Source organism: Hippopotamus amphibius, chromosome 5, assembly GCF_030028045.1.
Source record: "Hippopotamus amphibius kiboko isolate mHipAmp2 chromosome 5, mHipAmp2.hap2, whole genome shotgun sequence".
Lineage (NCBI taxonomy): Eukaryota > Metazoa > Chordata > Mammalia > Artiodactyla > Hippopotamidae > Hippopotamus > Hippopotamus amphibius.
In genome coordinates, this window is record NC_080190.1 from 10368712 (window position 1) to 10385096 (window position 16385).

General features: G+C 46.5%; 1 protein-coding gene across 1 annotated transcript in view; it reads right to left on the reverse strand.

The window, feature by feature from the left end:
* Window positions 1-16385, reverse strand: part of LOC130854176 (deleted in malignant brain tumors 1 protein-like) — a 197203-nt gene that overhangs the window by 55983 nt on the left and 124835 nt on the right. Inside the window, 3 exon segments of the mRNA XM_057736939.1 lie at window positions 5148-5494; window positions 14765-14804; window positions 15529-15890. Coding sequence (XP_057592922.1) covers window positions 5148-5494; window positions 14765-14804; window positions 15529-15890 — 749 coding nt within the window.

A 16385-nucleotide genomic window follows, 5' to 3' on the forward strand; every position in this document is an offset into this window, starting at 1 on the left:
GGAAGCTGCCCACTCCCACACACAGGCTTGCCTGCTGGTCCTCTCCATTGCCTCCTCCAAGCACCCTTCCCTTTCACAGCCAGGTCCTCTGACACCTCCCTGGACTTTCATGAGGTCCGTCCACCCCCTAGTGGACACAACTACACCATCATCCCAGCCACTGTGTTGAATGAGATCTTTCCTCCTCTCCCAGCTGAGTCACGAACAGTTTAGGGGTTCTGGAGCTCAGATGCAGTATGCCAGCGTCACAGATAGAGAGGATGTTAGAAAATGATCCGGGAGGAGGACAGGGGCCCTGTGTGAGCAGGGACCAGGTGGTCCCAGACCTAGCAGCCCAACACCTCTAAAGAGGCTTGTCAGGCACATTCATGGAGGGAAGAGAGCACGTTCACCTGGCAGGGGTACCTGGGGCAGGTGGACGATGCAAGAGGCCAAAGGCACCGTCCCAGAGCCCAGGAGGGAGGTGACGGTGGCTTCCTGGAGTAGAGGCAGCCCTGGTCATCGAAAGCCTCCATAGTCCTGCTTGGGCTCTGAGGGATTTTGTCACAAGGACAGGTGACTGCCACAGGAGAGGGGTGTGCACCCAGGGTGTAGAAACGCACACAGAGGTGGTCTGCCTGGAGCACCTCACAGCGACCCCCTGCCCAAGTCATAACCCCTGCCCTCCCTCCAGCCTCAGTAGTCCAGAACAGTGCTTCCAAAACATTTGTTTCTGGGACTTCCCTGGAGGTCCAGTGGGTAAGACTCTGCACTCCCAATGCAGGGGGCCTGGGTTGGATCCCTGCTCTGGGAACTAGATCCTGCCTGCTGCAAATAAGAGCCGCATGCTGCAACTGAAAATAAAGATCTTGCAGCCACAACCTAAATAAATAAATAGATAAATAAATAGATAAATAAATAAATAAATAAATAATGTTAAAAAGAATAAAAAAGAACATATGCTTCTGAGGTGAACAAAAGGATGCGTTGGGAAGCCCTGGCAAAGAGCGTTGCAAGGAACGGGGCTTGCAGCTCCGTGAGAGCCACGTGAGGGCCACCAGCCACACGCCCAGCAGTTGCGATTGGGGTTTTCATTTTTATTTCAGGGCTCCAGCCTGCTGGGGACTCTATTCCTCCAGAGGCTCTACAAAGCACCTTCCTTTCACCTTTGCACAGAACACCTGTCTTGGATCTGCAATCGAGGCCAAAGGAAGCAGAACGGAGCCGCTGCTGGAGGCCAGCATGGTGAGCAGAATCCGAAGTAATTTTCTGGGTCAGGCAGGTGCTTCCTTTGCTCTAGGGCTCGACTGTGAGTTCATGTTGTTCAGATGTTTGTTTTTAAACTTTAATTAACAGACTCTTTGTGAGAGCAGTTTTAGGTTTGCAGCAAAATTGAGCAGAAAGTTGAGTTCCCATACACCCTTTGCCCCCCCACCCACAGCCTCCCACACTACCGCCATCCCCCACCAGACGGCACACTTGTTCCAGCTGGTGCACCTCCATCGACACATCCTTGTCACCCAGGCTCCACAGAGCCACAACTATTGAGCCTGTGTGCTGCAACTACTGAAGCCCACTCACCTAGAGCCCATGCTTCACAACAAGAAAAGCCACCGCAATGAGAAGCCCTCAGACCGCAATGAAGAGTGGTTCCTGCTCATCACAACTAGGGAAAACCCACACAGCAACAAAGACCCAATGCAGCCAATAAACAAACAAATAAATAATTTTTTTTTTTAAAAAAATGGAAGAAGAGGGAATTTCCTGGCAATCCAGTGGTTAGGACTTGGTGCTTTCACCTCCATGGCCTGGGTTTGGTCCCTGGTCAGGGAACTAAGATCCTGCAAGCCAGGCAGCAAGGCTAAAATAAATAAATAAAAATCAAAAAGGAAGAAGAAAACTCAGTCTGGTTGATATACTATGTCCTAAAAGTTGGATGACAAGGTTTTCACTTTTCAGCAAATCATTGTTATGGAATACGTAAAAAGCCTTAGCCAGGAATGTTGGAATTTTGCATTTCTTTTGAGAAAAGGAAGCTACTCATTTCTGAAAATTAGAGTCAACTCAACGATGTCATAAATTTTAGGTTTTCTTGCTTTCAGATTGTGTAGTATGTTCATGGTTATTGAAACTGGCTGATGGGCACACGAGGATTACTATATCATTCTCCATCCTGTTGTGTGTTTGAGAATTTCATAATAGAGTTTTAAAATTATCCTTTTGTAAGTAGCTAGGAGGGGCAACATTTATTTTAACATAGAGGAAGTTGAAAACCGCAATGGGAAGGATGTGGCTGAGTCAACAGAAACCTGTACAGAATGATTGTGAAAATACTCTAATTTCTTTCAAGCCCTGGATATATTGAGTTCCTTTTCCAAAAAAATTTATTTATTCTAAACAGACATCTGTACATGTCAAGTTTTAAAAAATAAAACAGTACTGTTTACCAAAACAAAACAAATTAAACAAAAACACCCAACACAGCCACTATAAATAAATAAATAAATAAATAAACAAATAAATAATAAAATAAAATAAATCTTAAAAAAAAAAAAAGACCCAAATGAAAGGTGTTAACATTTTCAGGCTGGGAAATTATTCATCTAATTGCCTTTTAAAAGAAAAAGAAAATTGTGCTGACAATGTTTACCCCTTTTCCCACCTAAATCCAAGATAGGGACTGGGCTTGGGGCTCCAGACCACTAAGCCACCAGGACAGAAGGATGTTCTGGTGCCGCTGAGGTGGGAGCCTCCTCAAGGGTTCGGGAGGCAAAAAGCCTGGTTTCCACCCTCTGCTCTGACTTTAGTGTGTCACTGAACGAGGATAGCTGCCCCTCTGAGCTTCCGTTTCCTTCCTTAAAAAGAGAGGCAGCAAGGTTGACTAAGATGCCATCAGAATTCCCTGGGATGGTAGCTGTAGAGACTTAGCACCGCACAGGGCACAGGAACAGGGCCGGATAAAAGATCGCAGGAACGGGTGCATGACCAAGGTTAAAAGTAGAAACTGGGGAGCTTCCCTGGCAGTCCAGTGGGTAAGAGTCCACGCTCCCAATGCAGGGGGCCTGGGTTCGGTCTCTCATTGGGGAACTAGATCCCACATGCATGCTGCAACCAAGAGTTCAAATGCCACAACTAAACATGCCGCGACGAAGATCCCGCGTGCCACAACTAACAGCCAGCGCAGCCAAAATAAAATCACATAAATAAATAAATATTTTAAAAAATGAACACAATGGGATCAGTTATAAAAAAATAAAAATAAGAAAAATAAAAGTAGAAACTGATTTGGCAAGCCCCTCCCTCAGCTGCTCTATCCTGAGAGAGCATCTCTCGACACCCCCATTCACTTAGACCACCTTTCCTTACTACAGGAGAGCAACTCTGACTCTTTCATTGCCCCTCCACCTTTCTCAATTTCAGGCATTCAATGCCAGTGCAATTAACTTATGAGGGAAAGAGCAAGGATGACAAACCAGGAAACGGCTAAAAACACTGAGGATTCCAATGAAAACAAATGTATGTATATGTATAGCTGAATCACTTTGCTGTACAGTAGAAATTAGTACGTTGTAAATCAACTCTACTTTGATCAAATACATTTCTCAAAAAAGTTTGCAGATTCCTGATTGTCGGGATGTATGATGAGGTTTGAGGACAATGTACGTGTCCTACTGATCTGCTCTTCCTGGAGGATTTAGGACATGGCCTTTCTGCTGAGACTCAGTGCCAGGCCTCTGACCATGACGCACACTGCAGACCCCGGGGGTCATTTCAGACGTTGTGTTCCACACCTAATGACGCATCAGAAGACAGCGCAACAGAAAAGGCACAAAAGAGACCTGGCAGCGGGGAGTTGATGACCGTACTGTCTGTGAACAACTAACTGTGGGGCAGGCGTGGCTCAGGCTCTCCCTTACTGCCCACAGCATGTATGACCCTTCCTGGGGGTGCTGCCCATGAAAACCTGGGAGCTTTCCTGCTTTGCAAAGTCATTTCACAAAACATCCACTAAGGTCATTCCTGCTTCAGAGATGGCTCAAATGCACAGCACACCACAGTGGAAAAGTGGGTTTTCACTTACAAATGTCAGTGGGCAGCATTGGCCAAAGGGGATAAGGGCCTAGAGGTTAAGAGAGGACTTGAAGCCAGACACCTGGGTTGCCATGCAGCAGCTGTAGCATTCTTCTTGCTGGGTGACTTCAGCGGGTTACTTAACTGCCCTGTGCCTCACTGTCCTAAAGAGTAAATAAGTATCCTACAATCCACATTACCCTGCAGAGGCTATTTGTTGGCATCTGTGGAAGTGACAGGGGAGGGAGGAAACTCAGACACAAGAGGCAGAGGTACTCACCTGGAATAAACATGGACTGTGGCCAGGAAGATGGGGGAGAGAGAAAAAAGGCCAAACACATGGCACAGAAGGGGCACGGCAGGGGCAAAGGAGGAGGAAGCTGAGCAGGTGAGATGCTCAGTCCCCATGCATGTGCCCTGCCTAAGAATGGTGGAGGGGGGAGACCTCTGCCATCATCAGCCCCCCAAATATGTTCCCACTGAGAGGTGCAGGCACACCAGCATCCCTTGTTGCCAAGGTCCACTGAGGGAGGAGTAGCTGTGCGCCTATCTGACTGAGTGGAACCAAACCAATGGGTAGCCTCACAACATTTCTGGGTCCACTGAAGCAGCAATACAGAGGGGTCCAGCTCCAGGTCTGCATCCCATGTGTGATCTCTCAAGCCAGACTGGAGGTGGTGGCAAGGCGGTGCTTGGCAGGACACACGGGGCCCCTGTTCTGCTCACAGCACACTTGGTGCCCTGACAGGGCATCCCAGGTCCCTGGAGGGGCGACAGTCCAGGACTCAGACACCAAACCCTGGGCCACCTGCAGGCCCAGACCATGACCTCCATTCAGAGACCTCCTAAGAGAACTGTTCTCTTTGGCCTCTGCCTGCCCTGTGACGTGGAGAAAAAGGCTTCATGTCCCCTTCAGCTTGGTTCTTTGGGCTAATTCACCATCTCCATGCCTGGCAGCTCACGAAAAGCTCATAGTAATTCCTAGACAGAGATAAGGTGACTTGATGGGAGAAATGAAGAAAATGCTTTGAGAGGGGATCAGAATGGAAGAAGGAAAGCACACCCCAGAGACACAACCCTGCTTATGTGAGACCCACCTGAGCAGATGACACTGGCGTCCTCGCCGTGTCCACAGTTGTGGGAGTTCCAGCCATTGTGGGGGCAGCTCCACAGGTGGGTCTCGTTTCCTGAGCAGCGCACATCATCCAGGACAATCGGCCCTGAGCCCTGACCAAACCGGGCACTTCCTGGGGCCGACAAGGCCCAGCCACAGTCCAGCTGCCTGCAGACCACGTTGGCATCATTTGTGTCCCAGTCGTCGTCACACACGGTGCCCCAGGAGCCTTGGTACAAGACCTCCACCAGGCCCTGGCACCTACCACCTCCATTCACCAGCCTCACGGCCACACCCGATTTGATTTCTGGAAAGAGACAGGAAAAGTCACTCTCCTGTGTCCTGATGGAAGACGTCCTGAGGACGGACTGAGATCCAGAATCCTTCCAGGGAAGGACTTCTGAGTTCGAGGTCATGTTTCCTACCAAGAGGACTTGACTAAAGGCCATTCATCATCATTTCCCTGCCTCTGGATGTATTCCAGAACCCTTGGCTGTGCACTGAGCCAGGCACTTTTGCTGACAGATGCCCACAACACCAGCAGTTCAGGAGCTGAACCCAGCCTTGGCAGCAGTGGGGAGATGGGAAGCCCACAGCCTGCATCAGCAGTGGCCACTGGGTTGGGCTCAAGCCCCCGCATCAGGGAACCCCCAGAGACAGCTTCCCAGCCCCCACCAAGGAGCCACCTTTGGCTGCTCACCCCTACTCAGGACCCCACCTCATCAGACTTGAGGCTGTTGAAGGCTTGCTTTCCACTGAACTCTTACTCATGTCACTCTCAAACCCAAAGCTTAGCCTGGTTCTGAAATAAACCATGGACTCACTGAATATCATCAGAGCACATGGAGGTGATTGGGGACAAGGCACCTATTGCCAGCAGGATGCTCAGAGTCCCTCCAGGACTTGTCGGCAGAAAGAATAGTACAAATAGACTTTTTTGCCTGTTGGGATGTAGAACTGAGTATGGGCCCTATGTCTGTCCCAGGAAGCCAATTAAGAGTGAAACCCAAACACATAAGAAAGGAGAGGTATGAAAAGTGCAGGGGGACAGAGAGTCTGGAAACCTCTGGATCCAGCTGTACCTGAAGACACAACTACCACTAAATGTCTTAGACACATAAGTTGTTGGGTCCGCTTCCAGCTTAAGAGCGCATCACTTAAGCAAAAACATCCTCACTAACTCATTTTCTAGCTGGTAGGTGAAGCTTAGCCACAATCCTAGTACCTAGAGGTGGTCAACACAGAGGCTTAACGCAGGATTTAGACATTGCACCTGGCCCCGTGGACTGGAAGGTTGAGCACTAACACACTGGCAGGATCCCCGTGATGCTTCCCATAGGAAGCAGCTGTCGTACAAGAGCGATCTGGAAGGGAGCACAGCCAGATAAGAAAGAAGGTGGACAGAATCAAGGTAGCTCCTGTGACCTGTAACAAGAATCAGGGAGAGTGGGGACTGAGAAGTTCCCTTGCCTAAGGGAGGAAGGGGCCTTTTCTGAGAGCTTCACATGAGCCAAATCATGCCCTCCAATGTCCATCACATGGCCATGAGGTGGCACAGACCATGAGAGCTATCAGCACGCTCTCCTGACTGAGTGCTGCTCTTAGGGGAAGGATCCCTTTGAGACTCCACCTGGGGTGTAGGGCATGAAACAGCTCTGTTCTCGCCCCACATATAACTCTTCTTTACATGTGACAATGCTTTCAAGCAGAAGTGACCCCAGGACAGACCTGCGCTGGCACAAAATGTACTGGGGGAACAGAGTGTAGCCACAACGTCCTTAAATTGCTGAGGCACACCTGAGGCTCCAGGAGGAGTGGTTTGTCTGGAACCTTCTGCTTGCACTACAGTCACCAGGGATGTGGTACCGGGATGTGGAAAATGTCCACACTCGCCACCTTAGGTTACTGGTCGATGTCTTTGGAGGTGAGAGGGGAGGGAGGGACACCCGGAGTCATGATGCAGCAGGGCTAACCTGGAATGAGCGTGGCCTGGGGCCGGGCCGCTGGGAGAGAGACAAGGCACTCCAGTTACATGGCACAGAAGGGGCACCACAGGGGCAAAAGAGAAAGACACTGAGTAGGTGAGATGCTCAGTCCCCAAGCGTGTGCCCTGCCTCGGAGGGCCATGGACAGGTGAGGCTACTGCCATTCTCAGCCCACAAAGACGTTCCCTCTGAGAGGTGCAGGCACACCAGCATCCCTTGTTGCCAGGGTCCACTGAGGGAGGAGTAGCTGTGCGCCGATGTGACCGAGTGGACCCAAACCAAAGGTCAGCCTCGCAGCTTTTCTGGGTCCACTGAGACAGCAAGACAGAGAGCAGTGATTCCAGAGACAGATGGTGGAGGAGTAGGACGTGGTGATCACCCTCCTCCACGGAAATACTTCTAAAACACAGCCACTTGGAGATTGGCACCTGGAGAACACCTCTCGAATGCCAGCAGGAGACATCAGACCACCAAAAAGACAAGAGAAATTCCACGTGCTCAGGTAGCACAAAGCAAAGAAGGGGAAAAAAGAGAGAGACTAAAATTCTGAAGAGACCGGCCCCTCTGGGATGGAGCTGTGAGGGAGGGAAGGCTGCCACACACGGGGGAGCTCCCTCGCAGGCGGGGAAGGACAGGGGGAGCAGTGGAGCACCCAGAAGGGAGAGCAAGGTCAGGTTTGCCAAGGGCAGAGTGGAGAGATCCCTGCACGGAGGAGTCAGGCAGCTCTCCCCGGCCAAAGAAGCTAAGCTGCTCACCCGCGGAGGAGGTGGGGGCTGGGTGCCGAGGCCTGGGCTTCGGAGAGCAGTCCCCAGGCAGAGAGCGCGGGCTGGCTGCATGAGAAAAGCCTGGCAGGCTGGTGCGCCAGCAAGATAGGGAGTTTCTGGAAATACCTGGGACAGACGGAGAGTCAGGGGACTTTTGTCTCAGAGTGCTTGGGAGGGAAATCCCTCTCCACGAACCCACAGGCGGCGGTGAATCGGCGTGACCCATGCTGCCGGCTCCAAAAGTCCGCAGCTCGGAGCCAGCGCCATACGCTGCTGGGTCCCGCTGAACGCCCGCCCTCCTGCCAGTCTCCCCGTTCCCCTGCCGCCACCACCACGCCACCAGCCCGAGGCCTGTACAGCCACAGCTGCCAAGGGTCCTGTGTGTAAGGCAAGTCACTGGCCACACTCTCCTGGCAGCAGGGGAAGCCCACCAACATCTCAGGCCCACTGCACTCTGCTGCTGCCAGCAATCCCAGAGATTTCGCCCACAGTAGGCTTGAAAGAACCTGCACCTCTGGATCACCTGATTAGACGAGTGTTTCTACAATAGAGACTGCAGACATAGGGGACAACTGGGGACTGTGGGGAAAAATACACACAAGACTAACACCAGATCACAGTCTGAGCTCTCCACAGTCCTCTCCACAGCAGGGGCAGAGCCATACCTAGAAATATTGGAGGACTTTTCAGTATGTTTTTGTTTCTGGTTTTAGGTAAGTGTCAGTTAAACTTTTAACATATAAATATGTGTATGCAGATAGGCTTGTAATTGGTATGAGTACTTTCTTCTTCCTTTTCTTTGCTCTCTCGTTTTCTCTTCTCATTGCTTTTTTTCCCTCTTCTCTTTCTGCAAGTGCAAGTGTGCACATCTCCTTCTGTGATTTTGACTGATTAGAGTTGCTCTTACCACCGAACTTGGGGACCTATCTGCCTCCTCCCTTTCTCCCCTTTTCTCTTCCTTTTTTCCCTTGCTCTCCTTCTACCTCCTTTTTCTCCATGCCATCCCACAGATCTCACTAAGGCTACCATACCCTTCCCTACCTCTGACCTGAAGTTCAAGTGAGACACAAGCACCCTCTTTCACTCCCTCTTGCCTGGGTGAGGAGCTGACTCCTCAGAGCAACCCACAGGCAAAGGAGGGACCAAAGCCAAAACTGATCCTTGAGGTCTCCAGAACCAAAGAAGAGAAAGAGCAACAGCCACAGGAGGAGCAGATTTAATGTGCACAGTACCATTGAAAGAACCTGCATCTGTGGACTAGCTGGTTACACGAGTGTTTCCACAATAGAGACTGCCAAAATATGGGACAACTGGGGACTGTGGGAACAAATACACACAGGACTAATACCCCATCACAGTCTGAATTCTCCACAGTCCCCTCCACAGCAGGGGCAGAGCCATACCTGGAAATATTGGAGGTCTTTTTGCTACATTTATTTTAATTCTGGTTTTAGGCATTTGTTAGTTTAATATTTACTGTACATGTGTGCACGTGGATTTGCTTGCAATTGGTATGAGTACTCTCTCCTTTCCTTTCCATGTTCTCCCGTTTTCTCTTCTCATTGGTTTCTTTTCCTCATCTCTTTCTGCAAGTGCAACTGTGCACATCTCCTTGTGTGATTTTGACTGATTAGAGTTGCTTTCGCCACCAGTCTTGGGGATCTGTCTGCCCTTTCCCTTTCTTCCCTTTTCTCTTCCTTTTTTTCTTTGCTCTCCTTCTACCTCCTTTTTCTCCATGCCGTGCAGCCTCCAGGGAGTTGTTGCACCAGCCAGGGCCAAACCTGAACCTCTGAGACAGCAGAGCAGAGTCTAGGACATTGAACCACCAGAACACCTGATCCCATGGAATATTAATCAGCAAGTGCTCCCCGACAGTTCTCATTCTCAACAACAAGTTCCAAACCCAATCAAAGGCCAACAAGCTCCAGTGCTTGACACCTCAAGCCAAACAGAACAGAGATAAGAGGAATTTCTACTAAGCAGGATAGGGAAAGGAGACAGCACACACGATAAAGTAGACAAAATGAGAAAACAAAGAAACGCCTTGCAGGCAAAGGAGTGTGAAAAAAACCCACTAGACCAAACAAATGAAGAGGAAATAAGAAAATTCTGGAAAGTCAATTCAGAGTAATGATAGTAAAGATGCTCCAAAATCTCAATAACAAAATAAAGAAAATACAAGAAACAGTTCATAAGGACTCAGAAGAACTAAAGAGCAAACAAACAGTAATGAGCAACAAAATAACCAAAATTGAAAATACTCTAGACTGTATAAACAGCACATTAACTGAGGCAGCATGAGTAAGTGAGTTGGAAGATAGAATGGGGGAAATAACTTCCACAGAGCTGGAAAAAGAAAAGAGAATAAAAAGAATGGAAGACAGTCTCAGAGACCTAGGGGATGATATTAAGCCCATGATTCAAAAAGATATTCGAATCACAGGCATTCCAGAAGAAGAAGAAAAAAGGAAAGGGTCCGAGGAAATATTTGAGGAGATTATGGTGGAAAATTTCCCCCCATGGGAAAGGAAATAGTAAGCCAAGTCCAAGAAGTGCAGAGTCCCATACAGAATTAACCCAAGGAGAAATACACCGAGACACATACTAATCAAACTAATGAAAATTAAACACAAGGAAAAAATATTAAAAGCAGCAAGGGAAAAGCAACAATAACATAAGGGAAAACCCATATGCATAAGAATTGATCTTCCTGCAGAAACTCTGCAGGCCAGAAGGGAGTGGCAGGGGACAATTAAAGTCTTGAAAGAGAAAAACCTACAGCCAAGAATACTCTACCCAGCAAGAATCTCATTCACATTTGACAGAGAAATCAAACGCTTTACAGACAAGCAAAAGCTAAGAGAATTCAGCACCACCAAGCGAGCCTTACAACGGCTGCTACAGGAACTCCTCTAGGCAGTAACACAAGAGAAGGAAAAGACCTACAGAAACACAGCCAAAACAATCACTAAAATGGCAATAGGAACATACACGTTAATAATTACATTAAATGTTATTGGATTAAGCGCTCCACCCAGAAGACACAGACTGGCTGAATGGATACAAAAACAAGACCCTTATATATGCTGTGTACAAGAAACCCAGTTCAGACTTAGGGACACATACAGACTGAAAGTAAGGGGATGGAAAAAAATATTCTGTGCAAATGTTAGTCAAAAGAAAGCTGGAGTAGCAATGTTCATATCAGACAAATTAGACCTTAAAGTAAAGACTATTACAAGAGACAACGAAGGACACTACATGATGATCAAGGGATCAATCCAAGAACAAGATATAACAATTGTAAATATCTATGCACCCAACATAGGAGCACCTCAATACATAAGGCAAATGCTAACAGCCATAAAAGGGGAAATTGATAGTAACATAATACTAGTAGGAGACTTTAACACCCCACTTTCACCAATGGACAGAACATCCAAATACAAAACAAATAAAGAAACACAGGCTCTCAATGTGACATTAGACCTTCTTGACTTTACTGATATTTATAGGACATTCCATCCAAAAACTACAGAACACACTTTCTTCTCAAGTGCACACGGAAGATTCTCCAGGATAAATTACAGCTTGGGTCACAAATCAAGCCTTGGTAAATTCAAGAAATTTAAATCATATCAAGCATCTTCTCTGACTACAATGCATGAGACTAGATATCAATTACAAGAAAAAAACTGTAAAAAATACAAACACATGGAGGCTAAACAAAACGCTATTAAACAACCAAGAAGTCACTGCAGAAATCAAAGAGGAAATCAAAAAATACCTGGAAACAAATGACAATGAAAACATGACCACCCAAAACCTATGGGGTGCAGAAAAAGCATGTCTAAGAGGAAATTTATAACAACACAATCCTACCTCAACAAACAAGAAAAATTTAGAATAAACAACCTAACCTTACACCTAAAACAACTAGAGAACGAAGAACAAAAACACCACAAAGGGAGCAGAAGGAAAGAAATCATAAAGATCAGATCAGAAATAAATGAAAAAGAAATGAAGGAAACAATAGCAAAGATCAATAAAAAGAAAAGCTGATTCTTTGAGAAGATAAACAAAAGTGATAAACCATTAGCCAGACTCATCAGGACAAAAAGGGAGAATACGCAAATCAACAGAATTAGAAATGAAAAAGAAGTAACAACTGACAGTGCAGAAATACAAAAGATCATGAGAGACTACTGCAAACAACTGTATGCCAATAAATTGCATAACCTACAAGAAATGGATAAACACTTAGAAAAGTACAATCTTCCAAGACTGGACCAGGAAGAAATAGAAAATATACACAGACCAATCACACACACGGAAATAGAGACTGTGATTAAAAATCTGCCAACAAACAAAAGCCCAGGGCCAGATAGCTTCACCAGAAAATTCTATCAAACATTTAGAGAAGAGCTAACACCTAACCTTTCTAAGCTCTTCCAGTATATAGCAGAAGGAGGAAAACTCCCAAACTCATTCTACGAGGCCACCATCACCCTGATACCAAAACCAGGCAAAGATGTCACAAAAAAAGAAAATTACAGGCTAATATCTCTGATGAATGCACATGCAAAAATCCTCAACAAAACACTAGCTAACAGAATCCAACAGCACATTGAAAAGATCATACACCATGATCAAGTGGGGTTTGTCCCTGGAATGCAAGGATTCTTCAATACACGCAAATCAATCAATGTAATATCTCATATTAACAAATTGAAGGATAAAAACCATGTGATAGTTTCAATAAATGCAGAAAAAGCTTTTGACCAAGTTCAAATCCATTTATGATAAAAACTCTCCAGAAAGTGGGCATAGAAGGAAGTTACCGCAACATGATAAAAGCCATATATGACAATCTAACAGCCAACATCATTCTAAATGGTAAAAAACTGAATGCATTCCCCCTAAAGACAGGAACAAGAAAAGGGTGCCCACTATCACCACTATTATTCAACACAGTTTTGGAAGTGTTAGCCACAGCAATCAAGAAGAAAATGAAATAAAAGGAATTCAAATTGGAAAAGAAGAAGTAAAATTGTCACTCGTTGCAGATGACATGATATTATACATAGAAAACCCTAAAGACTCTACCAGAAAACTGTTAGCACTAATCGATGAATTTAGTAAAGTAGCAGGATACAAAATTAATGCACAGAAATCTCTTGTATTCCTATACACTAACAATGAAAGAGCAGAAAGAGAAATAAAGAAAACACTCCCATTCACCACTGCAACAAAAAGAATAAAATACCTAGGAATAAACCTGCCTAAGGAGGCAAAAGATCTGTATGCAGAAAACTATAAGACACTGATGAAAGAAATCAAAGACGATACAAACAGATGGAGGAAAAAACCATGTTCTTGGATTGCAAGAATCAACATTGTGAAAATGACTGTCATACCCAAAGCAACTTACAGATTCAGTGAAATCCCTATCAAATTATCAATGGCATTTTTCACAGAACTAGAACAAGAAATCTTACGATTTGTATGGAAATGCAAAAGACCCCAAATAGCCAAAGCATTCTTGAGAAGGAAAGATGGAGCTGCAGGAATCAGGCTCCCTGACTTCAAACTATACTACAAGGCTACAGTGATCAAGACAGTATGGAACTGGCAATAAAACAGAAATGTAAATCAGTGCAACACAATAGAGAGCCCAGTGATAAATCCACACACATATGGGCACCTTATCTTTGACAAAGGAGGCAAGAATATACAATGGAAAAGACAGCCTCTTTAATAAGTGGTGCTGGGAAAATTGGAGAGCTACAAGTAAAAGAATGAAATTAGAACACTTCCTAACACCATACACAAAAAATGAACTCGAAATGGATCAAAGACCTAAATGTAAGGCAAGACACCATAAAGCTCCTAGAGGAAAACATAAGTAGAACACTGAATGACATAAATCAAAAAAGGATCCTTTTTGACCTACCTCCCAGAATAATGGAAATAAAATCAAGAATAAACAAATGGGATCTAATGAAACTTAAAAGCTTTTGCACAGCGAAAGAAACCATAACCAAGACTAGAAGACAACCCTCAGAGTGGGAGAAAATATTTGCCAACGAAGCAACGAACAAAGGATTAATCTCCAAAATATACAAGCAGCTCATGCAGCTTCATACCAAAAAAGCAAATAACCCAATCCACAAATGGGGGCAAGACCTAAATAGACATTTCTCCAAAGAAGACATACAGATGGCCAACAAACACATGAAAAGATGCTCAACATCACCAATCATTAGAGAAATGCAAGTCAAAGCCACAATGAGGTATCACCTCACACTGGTCAGAATGGCCATCTTCAAAAAATCTAGAAACAATACATGCTAGAGAAGGTGTGGAGAAAAGGGAACTCTCCTGCACTGTTGGTGGGAATGTAAATTGGTACAGCCACTATAGAAAAAAGTATGGAGGTTCCCTAAAAACTACAAATGGAACTACCATATGACCCAGCAATCCCACTACTGGGCATATACCCTGAGAAAACCATAATCCAAAAAGAAACGTGTACCACAATATTCATTGCGGCACTGTTTACAATAGCCAAGATGTGGAAGCAACCTAAATGCCCATCAACAGATGAATGCATAAAGAAGATGGGGCACATATGTGCAATGGAATAGTACTCATCCATAAAAGAGACTGAAATTGAGTTGTTTGTAATTAGGTGGATAGACCTAGAGTCTGTCATACAGAGTGAAGTAAGCCACAAAGAGAAAAACAAATACCGTATGCTAACTCATCCTTATGGAATCAAAATAAAAACAATTGCTACTGATGAACCCAGTGACAGGGCAAGAATAAAGATGCAGATGTAGAGAATGAACTTGAGGACACACGATGGCAGGGGGTTGGGGAATGGGGAAGCTGGGGCGAAGTGAGAGAGTAGCTTTGACAAATATACACTACCAAATGTAAAGCAGACAGCTCATGGAAGTTCCTGCATAACATAAGGAGACAAACTCGATGATGGGTGATGACTTACAGGGCCAGGAGAGGGAGGGTGGGAGGGAGTTGCTGGAAGGTGGGTATATGTGTGTAAATACAGCTGATTCATTCTGGTGAAATTCAAAAATTGGAAGATCAGTGTAACGCAATAATATTCCAATAAGGAGATTAAATTAAAAAAAAAAAAAAAGGGGTCCAGCTCCAGGTGCGCATCCCATGTGTGATCTCTCAGCCCTGATCGGAGGTGATGGTAAGCCTGTGCCTGGCAGGACACATGAGGCCCCTGATGTGCTCACAACACAATTGCTGTCCTGAAGGGCATCCCAAGTCTCTGAAGGGGCGACAGTCCAGGACTCAGATACCAAACACTGGGACACGACCATGACTGCCATTCAAAGAACACGTGACATAACGGTCCTCTTTTGCCTCTGCCTGCCCTGTGATGTGGAGAAAAAGGCTTCATGTCCCCTTCAGCTGGGCTCTTTGTGCTCATTCACCATCTGCATGCCTGGCAGCTCATCAAAAGCCCATAGTAATTCCTAGCCGGAGATAAGGTGATGTAAGGAAGCGAGAAATGAAGAAAATGCTTTGAGAGGGGATCAGAATGGAAGAAGGAAAGCACACCCCAGAGACGCAACCCTGCTTATGTGAGACCCACCTGAGCAGATGGCACTGGCGTCCGCGCCGTGTCCACAGTTGTGGGAGTTCCAGCCATTGTGGGGGCAGCTCCACAGGTAGTTCTCGTTTCCTGAGCAGCGCATGTTATCCAGGACAATCGGCCCTGAGCCCTGACCAAACCGGGCACTTCCTGGGGCCGACAAGGCCCAGCCACAGCCCAGCTGCCTGCAGACCACATTGGCATCATTGATGTCCCAGTCATCGTCACACACGGTGCCCCAGGAGCCTTGGTACAGGACCTCCACCCGGCCCTGGCACCTGTCACCTCCATTCACCAGCCTCAAAGCCAAATCTGATTTGGTTTCTGGAAAGAGACAGGAAAAGTCACTCCCCCGTGTCCTGAAGGAAGACGTCCTGAGAACGGACTGAGATTCAGAATCCTTCCAGGGAAAGACTTCTGAGCCCATGGTCATGTTTCCTATCAAGAGGACTTGACTGAAGGCCATTCATTGTCATTTTCCCGCCTCTGGCTGTACTCCAGGACCCTTGGCTGTGCACTGAGCCAGGCACGTTTGCTGACTGATGCCCACAGCAACAGCACTTCAAAAGCTTAACCCAGCCTTGGGAGGCAGTGGGGAGAGGGGAAGCCCACAGCCTCCATCGGAAGTGATCACTGGGATGGGCTTGAGGCCCCACATCATGGAACCCCCTGAGACAGCTTCCCAGCCCCTACCAAGGAGCCACCTTTGCCTGCTCAGCCCTACTCAGGACCCCACCTCATCAGACCTGAGGTTCTTCAGAAGGATCGCTTTCCACTGAGCTCTTACTCATGTCACTCTCAAACTCAGAGCTTAGCCTGGTTCTGAAATAAACCATGGACTC